At 38.4% G+C, this 27,650-nt stretch overlaps 1 protein-coding gene across 1 annotated transcript in view; it reads right to left on the bottom strand.

Annotated features, from left to right (window-relative positions):
• LOC126176828 (nucleolar protein 11) overlaps positions 1-27,650 on the bottom strand; it is an 85,480-nt gene that overhangs the window by 29,082 nt on the left and 28,748 nt on the right. Inside the window, exons 4-5 of the mRNA XM_049924011.1 lie at positions 7,092-7,236; positions 6,836-7,003 (exon numbers count right to left, since the gene is read on the bottom strand). Of these exons, the coding sequence (XP_049779968.1) occupies positions 6,836-7,003; positions 7,092-7,236 (313 nt within the window). The remainder of the gene's footprint in view (positions 1-6,835; positions 7,004-7,091; positions 7,237-27,650) is intronic.

Raw genomic sequence — 27,650 nt, 5'->3', positions numbered from 1 at the left:
TGAGTTTCGATGGAGTCTCCCCACTCACATTCCTCTGTCTCATTCATTAAGTGAGGTTAGGTTCAGTGTTGAATTAACTAACTTAGTTCAACATATGTTGACTTCCTTTTCTTTTTATTCAATGACCTGTTCTATAAACAGACAGATGAAGTTGTGATGGAGAGCCCTTCGTCACCTATTATTGCTGAGCTGTTTATGGGAGATTTCGAGGAACGTGCCCTGGAGTCAGTGGCTTTGAAACTTGTTGCTTTTTTAGATATGTAGATGATACTTTTGTTGTTTGGGCTCACGGAATTGAGTTAAACAACTTTTGAGAACATCTTAATTTAGTCCACCTAAATATTCACTTCCTTGATGGAAGTGGAAAAGGATGGCTACCTTCCATTCCTTGATGAAAAGGTTGATAGTACATTGGGACTGCTGTTTACAGGAAGCAACTCTCACTGATTTGGACATTTAGGCTGATAACTGTCAGCAGCTGGCTCAGCATGGAGGTGTACTTCATACCTTAAAACACAGGGCCCATGCCATCTCAGACCCTGCAAGTTACTCAGCTGAGTTGGCCCACCTCAAAGTCACCTTTCACCTGAAAGGTTACAGTGAAAGCCACAGGTCAGCTTGTTGTGCTGTGGACCAAACACAAATCGAGTGAGTGATGAAAAAAATAATGAGGCCGCAGCCTCATGTACATTTCATTTCCAACAGGAGTGGTTGTATTCATAGAAAAATGATGTGAAGTGTGTTTTTCGAACACTATCTAAGATAAGGGCCCCTTTAGGGTCTGTAAAGGGTGATCTTGGTTTGAATAAGGCAGGTGTCGACTGAATCCCTTGAAGTTGTAACATATCATACACTGGTTAGACCATCAGGACTGTGGAGGACTGCTGGTGAGCCTAAGCATCACACATGCTTACAATAATGAAGCAAATCTGCTCTTGCAGAATACTGCCTTGACACCAGCCATCCTAAGTAATATAACAAGATGGACAATCTGGCATGTACTTCTAGCTGTTGGGACACCAGTTTATGCAGGCTTTTGCTTGAATCCTGATCGAATCTCCCCCCCCCCCCCCCCTCCCTCCGATCAAACAACAGAGGGACAGAATTAATGCTACCATATCACCTGTTACTAATTAAAATTCACTACCAATGATTTTCAACATTTGTCATCTAAAGTTGTGTGGCGGCCCTTTTATGGTGCCTATGTTGTCTTTCTGCATGTGTCCTGCTTATTGAAGATTTAAATTTTCTTGCATAACACTCTCTCACAGCATTTATGCCTTAAAAATGGCAGGGTGTACACCTGTAAAAATATCAGTGACCGTCAAAGACTTCACCCACCTGTAGTCACAAAAGTTATTTGAATATTTTATATGTGGGAGAAACTGAAGTTTCACAATATGATTATTTGCAAACTAGTGTGTACATAATTTCTCATTAAAGTTTGAAGTAATTGCATCGGTATTACAATAAAATGACAGAATCTTCATGAACAAATTTTCAAGTGCTGTGGCACATCAGTCTTATATGGGAATTCTCTCCCCACTCCAATGGTGTAGCAGCAGCCAGTTATCATGTGCTAACATGCTACAGCACACTGTAAATAACACTCTAAAATTATCCTATTTCTCTTCAAATTAAGCCAGAAATCAAACTTAAAATTACACCATTTCTCTTCGAGGGCAAGCCACAAATCACACTAAAGTTATGCCATTTCTCCTCGAATACATGCTGGTATGCAAATAAAATGGACAAAAACATGTTTTGTAGTACTCTCTTCAATATGACTAGAAACCAGTATGCTATGATCAAGTGCTGAAATGATCATCAGCCACACTATGATGAACTCAGAGAAGGAATCCAGCTGTCTGTTTTCCACTGGGCATGCTCTGATATGGTGTCATCCCTTCCAGTCCTATGACTACTAAGTTGCTCACAGCACAAGAGTGGTATTTCTCTTTGAAATTCCATGTAACATATTGTGCAAGCATAGAGGGGTATAATACCTCTGTAAATATCAAGCTGTCAAACCAACAAGACAACATTTGTGGACAAGAGCAAATAAAAAAAACATATTTAAAAATGCCGAAATTTCAATATGTAAGGCATAGTTTTCTATTGCAGAATCACAAAAATCACTTGACAGTGGGCTAGAAGGCTAAAACTAGTCATGAACAAACAAAACTAATACAGCAAAAGTGAGAAATGCCACCACCTTTTAGTATGAAAGTGTTTTCTGTAGGTTATCTGCTATAGAGGCACTTTTGCAGTCGATCTTCGGAGGAGAAAGTGAGATTTAAGGAGACAGATAGGTCTTTTCTGGATCTAAAGCTAAAAAATGGAGGAAATGGGATGAGACTCATTGACCTGGCTCAAGCTATGTGATTAGAAGCAGGTAGATTACCCTTCCAAGTTTGTACAATATACCACTTGGGTGATCCACAGGAACAGGTAAAAAGCTCTCTAAAGGATCTACACGTATAGCATGGGGGATATCTGAGCAGCATATCTCATAATGGTGTGGCAACTAAGCATTTAAGACCACAGACTCACAATTTTGTGGCCCGAATTCGATTCCCACTGGTTTATTTCTTTTTTCTATTTCTCGAAGTGTTACACAATTATAAAATTAAATATATTTAAAAGTTCAATTGATATACGTACTATTAATAAACTGAATTTAGTTACGATTACTACCCTTACAAATTAAAAGCCTAAAGATGACCAAATATGTAAAATCAGTAAGTGGGTCTAAATCATCTATTCATTCTCTCAGTGACCACACAACAGAGAGAAGGCCAAAATACTGAATTCGGTCTTCCAAAGTTGTTTCACCGTGGAAGATCGTAGCACTGTCCCTCCTTTCAATCGTCGTACGAACATCGAAATAGTAGATATTGAGATAACCAATCGCAGAATTGAAAAGCAGCTACAATCACTTAGTAGTGGAAAGGCTAGAGAACCAGATGAGATGCCTATAAGATTCTGTAAAAATTATGCAAAAGAACTTGCTCCCCTTCTAGCAGTAATTTATCGTAGATTGTTTGAGCAACGAAAGGTACCTAATGACTGGAAAAGAGCACAGGTCATTCCCGTTTTTAAGAAAGGTCATAAGGCAGATCCACACAATTACAGACCTATATCGTTGACGTCAATCTGTTGTAGAATTAAGGAACATGTTTCATGCTCAAGAATTATGGTGTTTTTGGAAACTGAACATCTCCTCTATAAAAGTAAACATGAATTCCGCAAACAGAGATTCTGCAAAACTCAGCTCGCTCTGTTCCTCTACGAGATCCACAGCGCAGTGGACAACAGCGCTCAGGTTGATGCCACGTTCCTTGATTTCAGTAAGGCATTTGACACCATCCCGCATTGCCCTTTAATGAAAAAAATATGAGCTTACAGAGCACCCGAGCAGACCTGCGATTGGATTCAAGACTTTCTTGCAGATAGAATGCAACAAATCACTCTTAATGGAACTAAATCAACAGATGTAAAGGTAATATTCAGAGTACATACAAATGATCTAGTAGAAAGCATCGGATGCTCTTTAAGGCTATTCGCAGATGATGCAGTTGCTATACCAAAGTAGCAACGTCAGAAGATAGTGAGAATCTGCAGAAGACCTGCAGAGAATTGATGAATAGTGCAGACTCTGGTAACTGGCATTGAACATAAATAAATGTAACATACTGTGCATAAATAAGAAAATAAATCCACTACTGTACAGCTACACTACTGATGATAAACAACCGGAGACAGCGTCTGCTGTAAAATATATAGGCATAACTATCCAGAGCGACCTTAAGTGGAATGACGATATAAAACAGGTAGTGGGAAAAGCAGACACCAGACTCAGATTCATTGGAAGAATCTTAAGGAAATGTAACTCATCCACAAAAGAAGTGGCTTATAAGGTGCTTGTTTGCCCAATTCTTGAGTATTGTTCATCTATCTGGAATCCCTATCAGGTAGGACTGATAGAGGAGATAGAGAAGATCCAGCAAAGAGCAGCACATTTCGTCACGGGATTGTTTACCTGGCGAGAGAGCGTTACGGAGATGCTAAGCAAACTCCACTGGCAGACATTACAAGAGAGGCGTTGTGCATCATGGAGAGCTTTACTATTGAAATTTTGGGACAGCACTCTTCAGGAGCAGTTGGACAACATATTACTTCCCCCCACATACATCTCGCATATTGACAATGAGGAGAAAATTCAAGAAATTAGAACCAATATAGAGGTTTACCAACAATCATTCTTCCCACTCACTATTTGCGAGTGGAACAGGGTTGGAGGGATCAGATAGTGGCACCGAAAGTACCCTCTGCCACACACCATTAGGTGGCTTGTGGAGTATGATGTAGATGTAGATGTTGTAGCACAAATTTTGCACAAGCCGCCACTGTGTTGGTGTCATCAGAATTTATTAAGCATGTAATCCATGTAAATGATTGTCATTTTTATACTCTTAATTACTATAATTCATAATTACCCTAACAGAAATACACGCAACAATAAACATATTTACCCCGTTTCTCAGTTACAAACAATTATTATTACACTGGGGTGCACTGTGAGTACATATTCTGAAATTCCTCATCATGATCTGGAATATGGTTTGCTGTAAGTTATCACAGTTCACTGTGGTCAAAAGTTATTGACTTTCAAAGTTTTCAGTGATTTGCTAACTGCTCCATCTTGCAAAAAGTGCACATGCAAATAAGTCTGACATGTCAAAATTTTGTGCACCCATACTGTTTGATGAAATGCCTCAACAAGCACTACATCTCTAATACTTGCTGTACAAACAGCATACATCAAAAGTATAAAGGGCATTTTGCCCACACCTCCCTCTGTGGTTACCCAGTTCAAAAATCTTCTTGCTAACAATGTGCAGGAAGGGTCAAAGCATGTGTCGTCTGCTAGATCAGCTTTGGAACCACATTACCTCAGCATTTGCTGTCTAAACAATCTATAGAAGTCATATACCCGTGTTACTCAGCACTACTGCCCTAATCTATCATGCAAACAGTAGCTCATTACATGTTGTATTCATCCGAGGAGATAAATGTAAAAGTATGTGTATGCATATGGAAAGAAACTAAGTGGGTACTATAAAACTTGACAGGGTCATTCTCAAATTTCAGGAGCTTGCAAAGTTGCAATATTAATTTTCCATTACCAGTAAGTCAAAACCAATAAGTCAAACCAGTTCATATCCATTGGAGATGACAGCACAATATAAAAATAAAAGTAGAACAACATGATACATGATGACATACATGTCAGACATGCCAGCCTAAATATGGGACTACAGGAAGGGCAATTTTATTTTACTGTTACAGTAAACGTCAGAAAGATTCTAAAGCCCAGGTTTGGTGTGAGTTTTGTAGTTTATTCAAGGAAAACTCTCAGTTCTTATCTGTCAAATTATACTGAAATGATTAATGACATGCAAGTATCTTTTTAAAAATTTCTCTTTCTGTTTTAAGTGTACTCATTAGGCTTACAGCTCTTTTCGTGTCCTGTCCTTTCTCCTTCAAGAATTAATAATCATAAAAATGATCTATGATCCAAAGCATCCCCAACAGATATTTCTGCTGCCTCTCCTTTGTGCTTTTGAAGAGTGTCTGATCAGTAACTTGGATGAAAGTATAAAGCAACTAACCTTACAGTAACACCAAAATGACTCGGATGAAATTGAACTCGGAAATCTGCATCATATAAATGTTAATGCCAGATTATATCACTGTCAAATAGGACCCTCTTTGCATGGCGAAATTTCATGTACCAAGCCAATTTCAGCTGCAACTGTCAGTTCACAGCCTAGTGGCATTACAAAACAACACTCTTATTTTGCACAAATACGAGTTTTAAAAAAGTAAATAATAAAGAATTTGTTATTAACACAAAATGTGTGTAAAGCTCCAGCAATGTCTCTTCAATTTAGTTTCAGACTAATTTTTGCAATTATTGGACCCAAGTATGGAAGGTTTACAAGGGAACACACTTCGTTACGAAATAGACCTGACTGTGTGCTTAATGCAAATACTTCACTCTTATATGTTTCAAATATTTAACTTTTCAGTTAAAGAATGGGAAATGTCACACATAAGTAATAACAGCACAAGTCAAATAACTTTGTTTATAGTCCCTTTAGCACGTAACACATCTCGCTAACAATGCCAAAAAGCATCCAGTCTCATGCAAAATTATGCATGTTTCACATTCACAATGAAGTAACCATTGCTACAGTGTGTTTCAACTCTAAAAACAGGTAGTCATTAATCATGACAGCCTTTTTATTTTATGTTTTGATATCAATGTGTTTCTCCATCAAAATTACTGATAAATAAACACAACACTGTTTCAACCATAAATCTCGTAACTAATACTATGTGCCTTTCTGTGAAATAGCTCAATTACTCAAACACTTTTCTCCTACAGACTGATGTTACACATCCAACTATTAATTACAATCTCTAGCAAAATTCTTCATACTGATTGACCTGCAACGTGGCCGCATGCGATACCAAGACAGCATGGGACCACTAACACTGGGGCACAGAACAACAAGACAATGCACCATCAGTGAAAAAGCACACTAAGCTCCGAAAGTTCCAGAAGGCAGCAATAGGTACGGAGTATAATATTGACATATTATAACATTAAAGATAGAAGTACTCATAACAAATGTCAAGTAAATATGTGACTATGTCGCTCTTAAAATGCTGAAACACACACACACACACACACACACACACACACACACACACACACACACACACCTGTAATGTTAGGTTAAGAAATTATCCATTAAACACAAACCTTCTTCACTAGGATCTGCACCATACAACATTAAATATGTGCTACTCAGTGCCTTCAGCACAACTGGATTCTTGGTGTTGACACATGAGACCGCTTGCACAAAATTTCCGGGAGACTTTATGTCTGAGGTATGGAAGATGTTCAGTGAGAATAGTTTGCCATCACTCCCTGAAAACCCAAATGTTCATTTGATCAAGCCTTTCAATAAAAACAGTGAAACTGGTATTTATATCTTAAAACATGTCCAAATACTCACATAAAGTGAAAATGTGGCAGGAAGATGAATCCTGGACAACTGTAAAGCCTTTTAAGGTTACATCAGGTTCATCCCTATTTAAGTTTACTTTTTGTATTTCATTCCTGGATCCAACAACAGGTATCACATACAAAAATACACCATTCTGCAACAAGAATAAGCACTAAGGGAACAAACTCTTCCATTACGGCACTGCTGTACAAAACATTCTCGGAGTTCTTGCTATGGCAGTTCAGGGTAAATACAGTCTACTACCCTGAAATAATGTGGCCAGAAGTCCAAGGATCTTTTATAGAAGAATAAGTACTAGCACAGTCTAATTGTGTTCGTATATGTTACTCTTGTTATTTCAGAGATACAGATGTACAATAGAACTAAAATGCATAAGAACTGTTTAGATCGCCTTGTGCTTCGTACCACAGACAACATGACAAACAATTAATTATGATGTGGAACGAGTCAGTATGTAACAAATCTGATATATCAGACACATCTTCCAAGTGCATGTGTGACAACTAAAAGGACATTTATAGTTATACTTACCAGTTTTCATCATATGATAGTGATAAATTAACTTCATTTCCGGTTTAATACAGCAGAAATATCTCCCCCCCCCCCCCTCTCTCTCTCCCCCCCCCCCCCCCCCTTACTCTTTGCACAATACTGAAGCTGATCATTGGTTAACATGTGTAATTTTTCCTTACAGTATCATACTTGTGAAAGTTCCAGTTACTTCTAGACAATCAATGATTGTTGACAACAACAGAATAAATGTACTGTGAAGATGATGTTGGCATATGCAGCTACATAAAGAATTCCACAATGGACACCATGTGTTACAAACTATACTGATGTGACAAAAGTCAAGGGATAGCAATAGGCACATATACAGATGTTCGTAATATCACATACACAAAGGTATAAAGGGCAATGCATTGGCAGAGTTATCACTGTACTCAGACTCAGGTCATTCATGTGAAAAGGTTTCCGATGTGATTATGGCTGCATGAGGGAATTAACAGACATTGAACACAGAACGGTAGTTGGAGATAGACACATAAACATTCCATTTAGGAAATTGTTGGGGGAATTCAATATCCGAAATATACAGTTGTGACAGTTCACCTTCTTTATTTCTTCGTTTGTTGTCCCCAGTGTCGATGTACTGCATTGTGATACCAGCTGAAAAATGGGGTGTGGAAGTACAACACTGACTACTTTAAATAATGTAGCTGACAGGTACATAGTTGCATTTCACAGTAGTTTACTTTCACTATTCACAACCTATCCCTCCGCCCACCTAAATAATACACAGTTTTATATGGCCAGTGCACTATGGTTTTAACTTTCCATAAGCCTCATTAATAGTTTGCACGCAAACCTCCACATACTGCTACAATAGTTTACTGTTGAACATCTACGAGCAGTAAAAACCTAACCACAAAGTTCACAGTTCTATTCAGAAAGGTATGTATGGAGCAGACACTGTCATTGTTTTAACACAAGGCCTAATTGTGTTACACTTATTTCACGGATGCACTGTTGTTGATCCAACCAATACAGGTTCCTCGTCTGATACTCGGCCGTGAACTGACTGTCTCTGGACAAAAAATCATGCTCTTATATACCCTCACAATAATAGGTGCTGAAACTACACATTGGTCGAAGTTAAATTCACAGAAATTACAATTAAAACTTAACTCATTTGATTAACTGAATAGATCAGAAAATTGATTTTCTTTAACAGTTTTTTCTACAACATGAGTGAGGCTGAATTATTGTTTAAATGATGCAATTAACGTATATCGTTACACAAATAATACCTTTGATAAACTGTCAATTACTTTGGAATTAATTAAGGGCTGACTTTGCTAACATATTTTCAAATAGAGCCAAATAGAATCTTTAAGAGTAGCATTAGTTGTTCCTCCAAATGTTTATAATTAGTACAGAATTTATATTTGTTTATACATCAACAACAGAATTTAAGTTAGGAAACAATTACTGATTTTGTCCTTTAATGAAAGTATAAACTAGGAATAGTCAAAATAAATTAGAAAATCAATTACATACGTAAAACTAAGCACAAAATTAGATCTGATGTTACATTCTTTAAAACTGAGGGCCAATATTTCTCTTTTATGAAAATGCAGATTATACTCACGTATGTTAATGGCAATCAGTCAAAATTGATAAAAACGAATTTAAGGAGGCAGATGGCAAAACAAGAGGGTAAGTAAACATATACCTACTTGCTTTGTCACACAGTGTCAAGTGTCCCCAGAAAATCACATCTGATGCATTACCTCTCACCAAGGACAACGCAATGGCTGATGGCCTCCACTTAATGATCGAAAGCAGAGGCATTCAGAGAGAGTTGTCAGTGCTAACAGACAAGCAGCACAGTGTGAAATAAAAGTAGAAATCAATGTGGGAGTTATGATGAACAGATCCATTAGGGCAGTATGGAAAAATTTGGCATTAATGAGCTATGGCAGCAGATGAGCGAGATTAGTGCCATTGCTAACAGCATGACATTGCCCGCAGTGCTTCTCTTGGGCTCTTGACCATATTGGCTGGACACTAGAATGGAATCGTCAGATGAGTCCCGATTTCAGTTGGCAAGAGCTGATGGTATGGTTCGAGTGTGGCTGCAGACCACACAAAGCCAATGACCCAAGTTGTCAACAAGGCACTCTGCAAGTAGAGGGTGGGCGACAATGGTGTGGGCTGTGTTTACATGAAATGGACTGGGTCTTGGTTATGTTTTGCTACTCTGAAACCATCTGCAGCCATTCATGGGCTTCGTGTTTCCAAACAATAATGGTATTTTTATAGATGACAATGTGCTATGTCACCAGACCACAATTGTTCGCAATTGATTTGAAGAACATTCTGGACACATCAAGCAAATGATTTGGCCATCCCGATCGTCCAACATGAAACCCATCAAACAGGGATGCGACATGATTGAGAGGTCAGTTCATGGACAGAATCCTGCACCGGCAGCACCTTTGAAATTATGGATGGCTACAGAGGCAACAGGCTCAATATTTCTGCAGGGGACTTTCAACAACTGCCATGTTAAGTTGCTGCACTATGCCAGGCAAAAGGAGTTCTGACAGGATACTAGGAGGTATCCCATTACTTTTGTCACCTCAGTGTGTTACCTGTCATTGACAAATAAACACATTCTTCCACAATATTTTTTTTATTTTTATTTTAAAAGATTCAGGCATAACGTTTTTTGTTAATACTTTCTACACTGTCACACAGTTACACATCTGTGCAATGTAGCACTACAAATCAATAACAACTAAGTTGTATTAATGTATTTTAATAATATTAATAATAATGTGAAATGCACACTCATCCATTCACTCCACAAAAAAGGGGACAAAACTGAACCAAATAATTACAGGGGTATCTCACTCGTGCCGGTCACGTATAAAATCCTATCAAAAGTTCTCACGAATAGATTAGAATAACAAGCTGACCCACAAATAGGAGAATACCAGGCTGGTTTTTGCAAGGGACGATCATGCATAGAACAGATCTGGAATCTGTAAATGATTCTCCAGATGAGAAACACCCAAAAGACAGTGGCCCCTTTTGTAGATCTTAAAAAGGCCTACGACTCAATAGACAGAGTAGTGCTCTGCAACGCGCTGGAAGAATTCAGCATTGCCAGAAAGACAAGAGCAATCATTCGCCAAACATTAACTGTCACAGTCTCCCAGGTTAAATTTATGGGGGTATCTCTGAACCATTTGAAATCCAAACTGGAGTGGGACAGGGTGACGGACTTTCACCATTACTCTTTAATATCATTCTTGAAAAAAATTAATAATAGATTCAATATGAAGTGTTTAGCTTTTGCAGATGACCTTGCAATCCTCACAAATAATAGAAAAGAAGCCACTAATGCCATAGAGAAGTTACACGAAATTGCACAAAGAACTGGCCTGCAAATTTCGTATGAGAAAACCCAGTACATAGAAAGAGTGGCACAAGACAAATTGCCTATTGTGACAACCCATGGGAAAATGGTACAAGTACCACATTTTAAGTACCTGGGAGAAATCATCCAGCCATCAGGGGTCAAACTAATGGCCAATGAGGAAATAATAAAAAAACTACAGAAAGCATATAAACTCATGTGGAACTATTATAACAAACAGTCCATATCCATTAATGCAAAACTGAGGCACTACAACACTGTCGTACTTCCGGAGGCACTGTATGCATCTGAAACAACACAAATAGGTGGGCAAACTAAAATCAAAGAAATAGAGAAACATGAAAGGAAAATTCTCAGGAAAATTTTTGGCTCGATACAAGAGCAAGGAATTTGGAAGAAGATACCAACATCAGAATTCTAGAAATACACAGACAAGATCACAGATACAATAAGGAAAAGAAGAATGCAGTTCTACGGACATATCCACAGGATGAATGAAAACAGAATTTCAAAGCGAATTCTTAAAGTCATCAACTCAGGCAGGGGAAAAAACAAAATCAATAAAAGAAGTTGAAGAGGACCTCAGACAAGCACACATAACAGTAAACAATGCAGAAAATAGAACTGAATTCAGGATCATCATCAAAAAAACATAAATTTGACACCACGACACAGAAGAGACCAGGAGGCAAATGGACAGCAGAGCGAAAGAAACAACACAGTGAACAAACGAAGAAAATTTGGGCTCAGAAAACGATAAACAATCATCATCGAGGAATTCATGCTCTCTTTAAATGGGAATAATCAAAAATAATAACAATAACAATAATAATAATCTCTACAAATGGTATTATTTTCAGTTTCCTAGTACTTGAAATGAGATGGGTAATGTGTTATGAATGTTTGTTGTTATGGACCATCCCCCCAACCTTTAGCCCTCATTGAAAGTGCAATACTTCCTAAATACCACTTGTTTTAATAAATAACAATAATGACAATTATAGTTAAGTAGGCATTCCATATTCTTATAAGTGATCAGGAATATTAGTCCATAATACACCAATCCATTTAAACAGCCCCTTTCATCTCTAAAATCTTCTGGCATCCATGTTGTAAAAGTCACTAACCTTAAACATCTTGTAATACCTATGTACTTTTGAGTTCAAGTTCTTATCAATGCGCATACTCAAACTTCTGAGTTTTTAATTTAAATTGTCACATAAGCTGCATCACTTGAGGCAGGCTGTATTTTGCAAAAAGTAAACTTTGTCCCATATCACGCGCTAAGTGATGATTAAAAGTGACACTTTATTTTGAGCAATTTAATTAACACATATTGCAGTTAAGTGAGCACAGGGATTATTTTGAGTGGAAATAACTAACTTTATATGTTTATTATACATTTGAAATGCTATCTGTAGGCCTAATTTTTGCAGCTCATAAATAATGAAAATTTGTGTACTGTACAGTGTGTCAATTGGTTTGCAACTGTTTTTGAGCACAAATTTTGTTTCTCAATGTGTAACAAATGTGGATGTTACCGTAGGGTATTCAGTCAGGAAGTGGTGAAGATTGTGGCTTGGAGTTCCAGTGGGGTAATTTTAGAGGGGAATTGAATGGGAAACTCAAAGCTCTCTCATGGAACTGTTGGCTATGTTAAAAAGACGAGAGAATTGTAGAGTAGAAAGTACAGATTTGTGCCTTTCAGGCTGCATTAAATTACGTGAAATTTGAACCAGATAGGTTGAAGGGAGGAAAAAGTCTGTGGGAACTGGGGAAATGTAAGTAGTAATGGGCAAAAGGGTGAACAGTTATTCTGCTTCTTCATCTGCATTTGAGATTCCACAATCTAATAAATTTGCTGTGTTGCCTGAAGTGGTAGGAGAAGAGCCTCTCATCCAACTGTAGGTTGTAGCAGACTTTTAACAGAAAACTGAGTGTCAATGAAAAAGAGATTCTGAAAAAAAAGTCTTGCTGCTAGGTAGCTGATACTATGCAGGCATTTAAGACAGATGATACAGGACAAATCAGAAGCAAGATACCAGGTCACAAGTATTTTGAAACCAATAGGAAGCCTTAGCTTGTCTCTGTCCCCTCCCTGTCTCTTTCTTCATCTCCACCTTCTTCATCCGTCTCCCTCTCCCCTCTCCCCACCCTCTCCCTCTTTCTATATCTCTTATATGCTCTATCCTCAGAACTCCTTTCATCTAGCTGTGCAGCCGTTGAATCATCTGTCGAAAGATCCGCCTCACATTATCCTGTTACCCTTTCCTTGCCTCACGATCGTTTCCCACCCCCACCCCACCTCAAACTGCCCACACAAGTTCTCTCAATAACTGATAACAATCAGTCTTGCTGTGGTAGTGATCATTTGGGTATCCGTGTAAGTGAATGTGCATACTTTTTGTAGAAAAAGAGCAAGAGCTCAAAAGCTACTATGAACAATGTTTTCTGTTACATGTATCTATGCATCATACATCTGCCCACTATAGGTGGGAGATTCTTTTACATATTGTTCCATGTACATGTAGATCCAGGAATTTCCATTATTGTTGATAATATAGATGTCTCTCTCTCACTTCTCCTTAATTAATAAATAATTAATAAAGTTACATATTCTCTCAAAAATAAAAGCTCATCTGGATTTGATAGTATTTTTAACAGAGTGCTAAAGTGTTTCCCTGCATAACAACTATTGTCATTTCTAAAATATGTATTGTATCACTAACTCAGAGCATTTTTCCAGTGAGACTGAAATATGCCATTGTTAAAGCTGCATCTATAAGAAATGGAATAGGACAACGTCAGTAACTACCAACTGGTTTCACTACTGCCATCATTTCCCAAAAAATCTGAGAAGGTTATATCGTCTAGAATAGTAGCCTACCTCAGCAACAATAATATCCTTAGCAAATCACTGTTTCAATTTCAGAACAGTTGATCAACTGGGAATGCCAGTTATATATACAAGGTTTGTTCAAAAAATTTCGCTACATTCAGAATTTTGTACCAATGGTGTGTTGACGCAAAATGCGGTTGGCGACCCTATACAAAGCTGTGTGTAATGTGTAACTGCTGGAAGTTTCATTGTTGTATGTCTGTTAGTTATTGTTCAGTGCTGTATTGGGTAGAAGGTCGTGTCGCACAGTTTGCGAATTTCAAAATAGCAGAAGCAGAGGAGCAATGCGTCTGTATTAAATTTTGTATGAAACTCAAGAAAATCTTTACAGTGACACACCAAATGATGCAGGAATCCTACAGTGATGAGTGATTAAGCCACACTCAGTGTTAGTAGTGGTTCACATGGCTTGAAAATGGCAGGATGGAAGTTAAAGATGACCCTCATTCAGAACACCCTCCGACAACTATTGACGATGCTCGTGTCAGGAACATTAACAAAATTGAGCATGCCAGTCAGAGATTGACTGTCCAAGAGATTACAGAACAATGTAACATTTCAATTGGATCATGTCATGAAATCCTGACACAGCATCTTGGAATGGATTGTGTTGTCGCCAAGTCCGTCCCGTGGCTCATGAGTCAGGACCAGAATGACCTTCGCCTTGCAATCTGAGAAGAGCTTTTGGATCGCGCAAATGAGAGTGAGATGTTTCTTAAGAGAATCATAACCAATGACGAGATGTGTGTCCATGGGTCTGATGTTGGGACCAAGGTTCAATCTTCACAATAGATTGGGAGAGGTTCTCCAAGACCAGAAAAAGCTAATTAGCTTAAGTTAAATGTCAATGCCATGCTGATAGTTTTATTTGACTTTGAAGGATTAGTTCATCATGAGTTCTCGCCACAGGGACAAATTGTTAATCAATGGTACTATCAGGACATGTTGTGACACATGTGAGAAAATATGAGAATGGAAGGGCCTGAAACGTGGTGAGACAATTTGTAGCTCTTCCATCACAATAAGGCACCCGTACATTCATCGCTTTTGGTGCATGACTACAGCACAAAAAATTAAATCACTGTGCTGCCTCATCCTCTATACTCACCAGACCTGACCCGTGTGGACTTCTTTTATTTTGAAAGTTGAAAACCACACTGAAAGGACAAAGATTTGCAACTCTTGACGAGATAAAAGAAAGTTCGCAGATGGCTTTTTGCACAATCCAGCTATAGACGTACCAAGACTGCTTCCGGAAGTGGAGACAGCATTGGGAGCAGAGTATCAAATGTCAAGCAGAGTATTTCGAAGGACACCATGCACAATAAGTAAAAGGTAAATGTAGAAAAATTTTGTGGACAAAGTTCCAGAATTTTTTGAACAGACCTCATATATTCACCACATTTTAGAAGCATTCCACAAGGTTCAATCTCAGACACAGGAGCACATAGGTGCATTTAATGTACATTAAAAATAGATTAAGCTGTCAGACACATGCACATGCGCACACACACACACACACACACACACACACACACACACACACACACACACACACACACAGAGGCCAAACAGAACTGGTTCCATTTGCAGATGACATTGATAATTTATCGTAATAAATCCAAGTAGGCATACAGGAACAGAAGAAATGACAAACAATGTTCAAAAAAGTATTAGAGAATGTTTTGCTGCAAATGATTTCAAAAAGATGTGACATGCACATATAATGGTATGATGTCAATGATATAACTACATAACACATGGAGCAGAAGTAATAACTATGGTGAAAAAGTCAAAATTTTAGGTGTCTATTTTGTTGATAACTTAATCAGGAAAAACCACATTCTTGAACTCCTAGAACAACTCAGTTCAGCCACATTTGCACTTTCAATCATTGCAAATATTGAAAACTGATAAGTTGTTATGTTAACATATTTCACATAGAATAACATTATGGAAAAACTCAAGTTTAAGAAATTTAGTTTTCATTGTACAAAAAGCTCATCCATGATTATTTTGTGGACATCTGTTTAAGGAATTAGGTATTTTTGACTACTGCTTCACAGTGTATGGGTACTCTCCCATGAAGTTTGTTGAAAATAACTCACTACATTTGAAAAGGAACGATGATGTACTTAGCTACAAAGCAGAAGAAAAAATGACATTCATTATTCCACATTAAGGTAGACTTTAGCCCAAAAAGGGTCCACTACTCAGCCACCAAAGTTTTTAATCACCTGTCCAATAACATAAAATGTCTGGCAGACACTGGAATTAAATTTGAAAACTGAAAAAGTTTCTCCTTGACATTTATTTACATGATTTGTATACAGTGGTGAGTAAAAATTACTAATTTACAACTGAAAAGGGGAAAAAATACTTGTAAATGGTCAGCATGTAGCCATACTGTTGAGACTGAAAGAAAAATGGCCAAAACTAGAAGATGAATATTTTCAGGGATTTGAAAGGTCAGTTCAGTTTTATAGATTAAGAATTCTTTTCGCCTTGCTTTGCAATCTAATAATAAAAATAGTAAAAATGTTTTTTTAACTGCTTAAAAATTACGATGTGTCCTACAGTCTGTAGCATCTTAAGAGTCCATAAAATGTGGTACATATGAATATAAAATGACTCATTCCATACAGCTTCTGACACTTGCTTGGACGACAAGAGACAGTGCTGTGCTGGGTTGTGCGGCTCACATGTCTCTTCCAGTTGACTCATACGTTGTGTGTGCAGCTGATCCTCTTCTTTGGGTCATCAAATATGTTGCTCTCACTGTTTAATTCTTCTCTGAAGACTGTATCAGGTTAAAGGGAATAATATTAACCAGCTCTCTATTCTTGAAATAAATCATGGACTTGTAGAATCTTTTCAGTTCAACAATCATATATTTTCAATTCTCATCTTCAAAGTAACAATTATTCTGTACAAGCTCCAGCAAGCCAACTGCTTCCAAGATAAACGTCAGAATCGACAAAATACCCATACAATTACATAAGTGCTGCCTCATACAGAGCCAAGACATCAAGTGAGAGTCTCTATACAATACACGCTTCATCTGTCTCTGTAACAATCCTCATGACACCACAAACCACAGAACATTATACAAACACTCTTTGACTTTTTTATGTAAATTCCAAGGCACTGCTGGTAACCACTTGTCAGGGCCGCTCATCTGATGCAGCTCCTGGCTTCTCATGACAGCTGTCCCTCCTGCACACACAGATGAGTGTGGTGCAGTAAAAAGGCTCTCTCACCCTCATCATTAAAATGTCGGGTGTTCGAGACGGTGAAGAGCTAAGTGTTTCTAGAATTTACCCCGAAATCCTCGAAGCACTACATATCCCTCCCTTAGCTCGAACAGCAATATTTTACGCATATTCATCATGTACATTAATATCTATCACAACACTAATTTATATTTCAATCAGTATACAATATATCTCTTTTAGTCCTTGTGTACTTAATACCTATATTTTCCTTTTCTTGTTTTTGTTCGTTTCGACAATAACTATCTGAGCATTTTACCTGATGTTGGAGTTAGTACTTTTACATCTAGGAATTGTGCTGACAGCATTTTTGTTTTCCAGTCACAAACTCCAGGTGGCATAGACTATTGATTGCCTCATCCTTTAGTATAATTCTCTAAACTACCTTTTCTTTAGTACTTAACAGTCTCATTTCCTACAGTAACTTGTAGTCTGGAGAAAAAAATGAACGTGTTCTTTCTAACACTCGAAACTCCTAATAACGCTGCCGATGTAAAGAATCCAAACTTATCAGAATAATCTCTATAAAACTGTGTGACTTCTGTCATGATACTGTCCTTCCCTTTAGGCACAATACCTATACTTTATCTCCGGGTTGATCCTATGGATGCACTACCTCCTTCCGTTTTGGTAGGTACGCCTCTTTCTTATTCCTATATTCTATGGTACAGGTCAATCCCCTTCTTGGTGCCCCTGCCCGCACAGTATAGGTCAGCCTCTCTTCAGTCTGCCTATCTGCCTTTTTCTTCATTTAATAAAAGCTGGGTGCGCCCCCCTTATCCTTTGTGAGTAGGCCCCATGGTTCATTGCCCTAGTATACATATTTATGTGTACTGTCGCTAAATATTACCTGGCAAAATTCAGTTCTACTTCACACTTCACTCTTACCTCTGGGTACCTTATTTGATGTCCTAGAGTCCTCCATAACTTTTCAACTTCTACACTTTCAGCAGACCTCATATTTATATATAATTCAATATATCATACCTTTCTTTATTCTATACTTCTCCTACAAACCATTAGAACAAATATTCAACTGATATTCCTAAATAATTATCACCATTAGTTCCTCCCTGGCTTATGCTCATTAGTTCTTCCTTAGTTTCTGCTCTCCATTTCTCACACTTCCTTGTGCGATGTAGAACTGCCTCTGTTCTTATACCTATGTATAAATATATAAGAAGTAACAGAAGATAAAAAAAAAGGGATGATGCAGAACCGTCATATATCAACCATACAATATGTGCATCTACTCATATGTACATATGTCTTTATTCCTCTCCATCCCTTGGCAGTTCTGACATCGCTTCAGGTTTCTAGCCCATAATTTTCATGTTTGTGTCTAAGTGTTCAAATGGCCCTGAGCATTATGGGACTTAACATCTAAGGTCATCAGTCCCCTGTCTAAGTGTAACCTTGTGTGTATGTCAATGTGTGTTTGTGCAGCCTGATTCTTTGGCCTACTTATGTGAAATAAGTTGAAGGTTATAGGAAACCACAGAGAATGAGAAGGACTTTAGCAATAGAAGTATATGCATATGGAAAAAGGGAAAGATAGACAAGTACTCAGATGACAAGTAAGAAAGTAAAAAATAGAGATGGTTACTAAGATTGAAGGAGAAAAAGGAGATAGCCTTAAATACAGGAAAACCCTTCCCACCCCCTTCCCCAGGATCCTTACTTCGCCAGTACATGAGCGAGAAGCCGGAGGAGGTATGATGTTCAACGTCTCCTGCAGAACGAACATTCTCACCTTCACCTTTGAAGCCCCCGAAGAAAAATCTTAGCAACATCTATAGAATGGCAAATGGTGAAGAATCAATCACACTTGTTCGTGATGGTTATCTGAAAGGTGTGGTAGGTTAGGTGTGGTGTGTGTGTGTGTGTGTGTGTGTGTGTGTGTGTGTGTGGTGCAAGTCATGTCTTTACCTACAATACCCACCCCTTTCAAGATCGATACAAATCCTCCCATCTACACCACATCTCATAAAAGGTATAAATGTTCTATAAAAATAGAAAATTATACACTACGATAAGATAGTTATTTCATTAGTCACCTCATATTATATTATTCTTAAATCTAATATTCTATTCTGTTCATTCAGTCTTAAAGTCACATAGTACCATCACATTATACATTCTACCAGAATATTATTCTGTTCATTTCATTTTACGTTTAGAGATCACTGTTTATACATGATTCTCTTAAATTAGTCACAATCTTCTTGTAGTCATGTTCGGTCACTTAAATACTAACATGATAGGATAGTTTAAGAGGTTATGAATAGATTACAGATTAGTTGAAGATTTGAAGTGAACTAGATGTAGGAAAACTAATGTGGAAACAACACCGAAAACAATTCAGAAACCGACGGTCGTCACTCTGTCCGTTAACACAGAATGTTAACGTCCCTGGGGAACAGATGTGACTCCGCCCGCATCCCATGAATCTGACATTAACCTCACTTGAGCAAGAGCAAACCGGTACTTCTCTTTACATTTTGAGTGAAAGTCTCCCTACAGAAAAACAATCACCACTTTACTAGGTAACACAACATCATATAAGGTTATTCTGTTTTCAACTTTGTCATGGACAAGTTTGAATTTCTTGCACAAGTTGTCTATAACCTTGTTAGTATCATTCTGTTTGGAAAAAGCAACAGTTGCAACGTTTATGGAGATTATACTCTCAGTAATTTCTCGATCTATAATTCGGTCAAATGGTTCTGCCAGATTACTTACATTTATAAAGTCAAAGTTCACTATTTTTTCTTTGAAATTTTGTTCTACATTATTTACTTGCATGTTGACGCATGCAATTTGTGATTGGACTGTAGGAATTGGCTTATCCTGTTTCTCAACACTCTCTTTCAGGGTGCACAACCTTTGCTTTACAGCATTGAATGTAACATTACATACATGCTGAAATGATCCTAATTTTTCGACAAGTTCCGTATCTATATTATTACATTTATCTTCAATGTCATATTCTAATTTTTTATATCTAAAAAGAAAGATGATGAGACTTACCAAACAAAAGCGCTGGCAGGTCGATAGACACACAAACAAACACAAACATACACACAAAATTCTAGCTTTCGCAACCAACGGTTGCCTCGTCAGGAAAGAGGGAAGGAGAGGGAAAGAAAAAAGGATTTGGGTTTTAAGGGAGAGGGTAAGGAGTCATTCCAATCCCGGGAGCGGAAAGACTTACCTTAGGGGGAAAAAAGGACAGGTATACACTTGCACACACACACATATCCATCCTCATATACACAGACACAAGCAGACATTTGTAAAGGCAAAGAGTTTGGGCAGAGATGTCAGTCGGGGCGGAAGTACAAAGGCAAAGATGATGTTGAAAGACAGGTGAGGTATGAGCGGCGGCAAATTGAAATTAGAAATTAGCGGAGATTGAGGCCTGGCGGATAGCGAGAAGAGAGGATATGCTGAAGGGCAAGTTCCCATCTCCGGAGTTCTGACAGGTTGGTGTTAGTGGGAAGTATCCAGATAACCCAGACGGTGTAACACTGTGCCAAGATGTGCTGGCCGTGCACCAAGGCATGTTTAGCCACAGGGTGATCCTCATTACCAACAAACACTGTCTGCCTGTGTCCATTCATGCGAATGGACAGTTTGTTGCTGGTCATTCCCACATAGAACGCTTCACAGTGTAGGCAGGTCAGTTGGTAAATCACGTGGGTGCTTTCACACGTGGCTCTGCCTTTGATCGTGTATACCTTCCGGGTTACAGGACTGGAATAGGTGGTGGTGGGAGGGTGCATGGGACAGGTTTTACACCGGGGACGGTTACAGGGGTAGGAGCCAGAGGGTAGGGAAGGTGGTTTGGGGATTTCATAGGGATGAACTAAAAGGTTACGAATTTTTTAGTTAAATCCTGAAATTGCTCATCCTGTCTTTGGTTAAACTCAGTGAATAGTTGATCAAGATGAGTATTCAAAGAACTGGTTTGTACACTCTTTAAATCCAATTTCAGATTTTCTACCTTATTATTTAAAGAGTCAAATTCAGTCTTTAACAAAACCATATTAGCTGCTTGACTGTTTAAGATTCCACTTTGGCTACTTAAAACATCACTCTGAGCATCTAATTTGATGTTCAATTGTGTATTTACTGAATCTAACTTAAGAGTTTGATCACTTAGTTCTTGTCTTAAAGAAGCATTTTCAGCATTTAAATCTGCTCTTTGAGCATCTAACTTAGCATTTAATTCTTTTCTTAATGAAGCATTCTGATCACTTAGTTCTTTTCTTAAAGCCGCTGAATCTGCTCTCTGGGCTTTAAGTAAATTCACTACCTCAGACCAGTCTGGTGCCTCCTTACTGTCGTAGTCATGGCTAGTTCTGAAGTTTCCCCAGTTTTTTGAATGCTATCCATATCCCTATTGATTTTCGGCCTAGTGATCATCTAAAACAACTTCACCTCTAAATGTACTAGCTACAGTACTATAGTCTTTGAACAGTTTCTTTTTTATCCCCCTACTCAAACAATTATTGTTGTTCCCTCACCCAGTGTAGAGTTTTATGTTGCGTCGGCAAGCAGGTGTAGAATCAGCACCGGTGAATAGCACAGGTGCCGGCAGCGTCAAACGTTGGTTGCGGTGTTGGTGAGTGGAAACGAAGTCAGCAACGGTGAATGGCAGCCGTTGCAGTCAACGTCGGTGGCTGGTTACTGCATCGACATCAGTGGCTGGTTACTGAGTGTGTGAGAATTGCTTCCTCCCCACACTCAAATCATCTTAATTGGGCCCTCCATTCTTTTGACATTATTACCTTCTACCGTCTTATATTATGTTGCTTTCACAACTTTCTTCCTTTGGTTCAGTAGACACAACGCAATTACTCGAAACAGTTTCTCAGTCTTGTTATGCCTGGTTGCTATGGCAACTCAAATATCTTCTTCCCATTTTTGGCTTACAATTTCGCTTTCTCTTCCAGTCCTCTCACTTGGTCGCCACGTTCTAACGCTTTCTTGAATGACAAGAGACAGTGCTGCGTTGGGTTGAGCGGCTCACGTCTCTTCCAGTTGACTCATACGCTTGCGTGCAGCCGATCCTCCTCTTTGGGTAATCAGCTAAGTCGTTCTCACTGTTTAATTCTTCTCTGAAGACTGTATCAGGTTAAAGGGAATAATATTAACCAATTCTCTATTCTTGAAATCATAGAATTCATGGAACATATTTTGTGTTCAGACATAATGACCTTTCTAGACTCTGAGAAGCTCATCTGCAGAAACCAGCATGGTTTTTGGAAACAGCGATCATGTGAGACACAGCTGGCCCTCTTTGTGCATGATATACAACAAGTTCTAGATAACGGCTCCCAGGTTGATGCCATATTTCCCGACTTTCGAAAGGCGTTCGACTCAGTTCCGCACTGCGACTCAGTTCCGCACTGTCGCTTTCTCCAAAAAGTGCGCACTTACGGTCCATCCGATGACATATGCATTTGGATAGAAAGTTTTCTAACAGACAGGGGGCAGTATATCATCCTGAATGGGGTGACTTCAACAGAAACAAGCATAACTTCATGTGTGCCCCAGGGCAGCATAATAGGTCCGCTTCTTTCTACGATTTACATAAACAATCTGGTTGATGGTATTGACAGCAGCATTAGACTGTTTGCCGATGATGCTGTAGTCTACGGGAAAGTAACAACACACAAAAGTTGTGAACAAATCAATGAGGATTTGCACAAAATATATGCGTGGTGTAATGACTGGCAGTTATCTCTCAATATTAGTAAGTGTAACCTACTGCATATAACAAGGCAAAAATCCCTATTAATGTATGAGTACAAAATAAATGCCCAGTCTTTGGAAGTGCTAACATCCGTCAAGTATCTTGGTGTGACTATTCAAAATGATCTCAAATGGAATGATCCAGATTACACAAGTAATGGGTAAGGCGGACTCTAGATTGCGGTTTATTGGTAGAATCCTGAAGCGATGCAGTCCTTCAACAAAGTAAATAGCTTACGATATGTTAGTTCGTCCAGTCTTGAGTATTGTTCGTCTGTATGGGACACTTACCAGATGGGTCTGATTCAAGAGATTGAGAAGGTGCAAAGAAGAGCGGCAAGATTCTTGACTGGTACATTTAGCCATCGCGAGAGCTTTACATATCTCATAGTAAGTTTGCAGTGGGACACACTTTCAATTACATGGCACACTAAATGGAAGGGGCTGCTCACTAAATTCCGAAATCCGGATCTTCACCGAGGATGTAGAGCATATATTATTACCACCAACTTTCAAATCGCGCAATGATCACCATTCAAAGATAAGGGAAATTAGAGTTCATACTGAGGCATTCAGACAGTTGTTTTTGCCTCGGGCAATCCGTGAGTGGAACGGGGGGGGGGGCTCTGACTTTGGCGCGAATTGTGCCCTCCGCCACACTACTTCGTGGCTAGTGGAGTACATATGTAGATGTAGAAATAAATCATGTACTCATAGAATATTTTCAGTTCAACAACAATATATTTTCAGCTCTTATCCCCAAAGTAACAATTATTCCATACAAGCTCCAGCAAGCCAACTGGTTCCAAGATAAATGTCAGAATCGACAAACCACCCACACAATTACATACGTGCTGCCTCATACAGAGCCAAGACATGAAGTGAGAGTCTCTATACAATACACGCTTCATCTGTCTCTGTAACAATCTTCATGACACCACAAACCACGGAACATTATACAAACACTTTTTGACTTTTTGATGTTAATTCCAAGGCGCTGCTGGTAACCACTTGTCGGGGCCGCTCATCTGACACAGCTCCTGGCTTCTCATGACAGCTGTCCCTCCAGCACACACAGATGAGTGTGGTGCAGTAAAAAGGCTCTCTCACCCTCGTCATTAAAATATCGGGTGTTCAAGACGGTGGAGAGCCAAGTGTTTCTAGAATTTATCCCGAAATTCTCGAAGCATTACAAACTGATGATTAACTGTACAAATGATCCCAGTTTATTTTAAACTAAATGAAACATTTGCTACACTGCATTTATTTAGTTATTTATTATCTCCTCTCATACATTACTACTGCAATGAAGGTCAGTTCTTGTGCTGTACAGGAAAAATGCAGTGTGTCGTATGCCAGTTTTGTTGTACTCCTTTTACAGAGAATCCATCAGCAATTTTTTAACACAAAGGTTTCCTTACAATGTTTATTCAGTAGATATGACCCCATTCTGAACATGCTGATTCACTAGGCATAAGTCTGAAGTTTCTTACTGTAGCTCTTTGTATTTGAACGGTTTTTCGGAATGAAAAGTAGTTCTGAGATACATACCTAAATTTCAGTTTATGTAGAAAAAATTGGAAAACAACAGGAGCTTTTGAAGTGATGTGCTACAAAGGGATCTAATTTTGTTCACAGGCACCTAACATTAGCCTGAATTTGAGTATCTGCATGGTTCAGACAGAAGATATCAAGATATGAAACTTAAGGAACAACTTAATTGCTGTATTTCATTCATGTTTTATTCCTAATATATTGAGAAGCAGGTTACCTGACTATGTTTTCTGCAACTGAGGTAAACCTATTCATGGAACTACAGTGTACATTCAACATTCATTATGTAAATGCACACTATCGTACATGACTGTCAGCATTCAGGAGCAAGTTTCACGTAAGTGATTAATAATAAAAAGACTTCTTAAAAATACATTCAGTACATATAATTACCTTTACAATGAACTGTCTGTTCACCTTAGGGTCTCTAACCATTAACAAATTACAACATAATGCCTCAACATATTCACTATGTGATCAAAAGTGTCCAGACACCTGGCTGAAAATGCCTTACAAGTTCGTGGCACCCTCCATCGGTGATGCTGGAATTCATTATGGTGTTTAGCCTTGATGTCAACTTCCACTATCGAATGCATATGTTCAATCAGGTGCTGGAAGGTTTTTTGGGAAATGGCAGCCCATTCTTCACAGAGTGCTGCACTGAGGAGAGGTATCGATGACGATCGGTGAGGCCTGGCACGAAGTCGCCGTTCCAAAAGATCCCAAAGATGTTCTATAGCATTCAGGTCAAGACTCTGTGCAGGCGAGTCCATTACAGGGATGTTATTGTCATGTAACCACTTTACCACAGATCGTGCATTACGAACAGGTGCTTGATCATGTTGAAAGATGCTATCGCCATCCCCAAATTGCTCTTCAACAGTGGCAAGCAAGAAGGTGTTTAAAACATCAATGTAGGTCTGTGCCATGCAAAACAGAAAGGGATGCAAGCCCCCTCCATGAAAAGTACAAGCTCACCATAACACCATCGCCTCCGAATTTTACTGTTGGCACTACACATGCTGGCAGATGACGTTCAACGGGCATTCGATATGCCCACACCCTGCCAATGGATCGCCACATTGTGTACCATGATTCGTCACTGCACACAATGTTTTACCACTGTTCAATCGTCCAATGTTTACACTCCTTACACCAAGCGAGACGTCGTTCGGCATTTACTGGTGTGATGTTTGGCTTATGAGCAGCCGCTCGACCATGAAATCCAAGTTTTCTCACCTCCCACCTAACTGTCATAGTACTTGCTGTGGATCCTGATGCGGTTTGGAATTCCTGTGTGATGGTCAGGATACATGTCTGTCTATTACACATTACGACCCTCTTCAACTGTCAGCGGTCTCTGTCAGTCAACAGACGAGGTCGACCTGCACACTTCTGTGCTGTACGTGTCCCTTCACATTTCCACTTCACTATCACATTGGAAACAGTGGAGCTAGGGATATTTAGGAGTGTGGAAACCTCACATACAGATGTATGACACAAGTGACATCCAATCACCTGACCACGTTCGAAGTCTATGAGTTCAGCAGAGCACTCCATTCTCTCTCTCTCACGATGGCTAATGACTACTGAGGTTGCTAATATGGAGTACTTGGCAGTAGGTGGCAGCACAATGCACCTAATATGCAAAACTGCATGTTTGGGGTGGGGGGGGGGGGGGGGGGGTGCCCAGATGCTTCTGATCACATATTGTAGGAGCCTGTAAAAGCTAAATGAAAATGGATTTTTCTTCATCCAAAGCCAATTGTGCATCCTTTGACAGATACTTACAAGGAGCGGTCCCAGCAGTAGAACCAACTTTTTAAAATAATCTATATGGTGATGTATGTTAAGGTCCATGGAATCACTCCCTGCAGCCATTCACCATGGTGGGCCCTCATTAGCGAGTAATCAATGAAAAAAATTCAGAATTTCACTAAAAATAGTAACAATTTACAGACCAGTTGTATAGCGTAATGGTTAAGGTAATGACCTCACATTAGAAGATTGTGGTTTCACACTTTGTTATGCACTCTGAAACTCTTTATTTTTAAATCTTTATCGAAATTACTTTTATCATTATTTTTATTCGATTAATTGGTTTAAATGCAATTTTTTCCATTCCCTTGTCACCACATGTAAGTCATTGTATGAGATATATCAACTGCTTTCATTTTCCTTCCTATCAGCCTTTTACCACTTGGAATCCCTATTAATGAGATTTCGATTATTGTTAACTTTGACTTAAAGTCTTCCACTTCATCATTTTAAATTTTTGTCCATGTCACTGCATTCATTACTTCTATTTCCCATTTTGCTTGAAATTTGTTTTACTTACAGTCCCCATTTTCCTTTAAAACATCATCCAAGTTATTTTGTCCATAGTACAATAAGAATTTATATTTTAAATGTTTGTATGACCGTTGCAATCCAAAAAGACGTACATCTTGTAAAGAAGAATACATTCTTGATACCACTGCACAGTACATTATCATGTCTTTTGTTTTTTAATCGACAGATCAGCATTTTCAAATGTTTATACATTAAGACAGATAAATAAAAATAATTAAATTCACATGCATAAATATTCCAAGTGAAAAATAAATATAAGAAGAAAAAATAAGAGCAATTGAGGAAGTTAATAAGTTGATTACAATGATGTGACAAGGAAATACAAATTTTAAAAAAATTGTTTGTAAACCAATTAATTGCATAAAAATAGTGACCAAAGTCATTTTGACAAAGATTTAAAAAAAAATAAAAAAGTTTCCATTGCTTGACGAGATTCAAACCATGCACCCTTTGCATGTCAGTCAGTAACTTAAAGACTACAGTACTTTTTTTTCTCAACCAGTCCATAAATAGTTACTATTTTTAATGTTAAACAGCATCACGTGGAACTCCAATTTTTTTAATTATTTTTTTCTGATTACCTGCAAATGAGTGTCCATCAGGATGAATGGCTCGAACATGTGATTCCTTGGACCTTAACCTAAGACACCGTATAGAATATTTAAAACAATCAATCCCACCCACTGCAGTTAATTTATTTTCTTTTTCATTTTGCTTAAATCATCTTATTATATCCTAATGAGACACTAAAATCCAAGCCC

The sequence above is a fragment of the Schistocerca cancellata genome, chromosome 3 (genome assembly GCF_023864275.1).
Source record: "Schistocerca cancellata isolate TAMUIC-IGC-003103 chromosome 3, iqSchCanc2.1, whole genome shotgun sequence".
Lineage (NCBI taxonomy): Eukaryota > Metazoa > Arthropoda > Insecta > Orthoptera > Acrididae > Schistocerca > Schistocerca cancellata.
The sequence above is the reverse complement of the archived record's forward strand: the minus strand, read 5'-3'. Positions and strand labels throughout refer to the sequence as shown.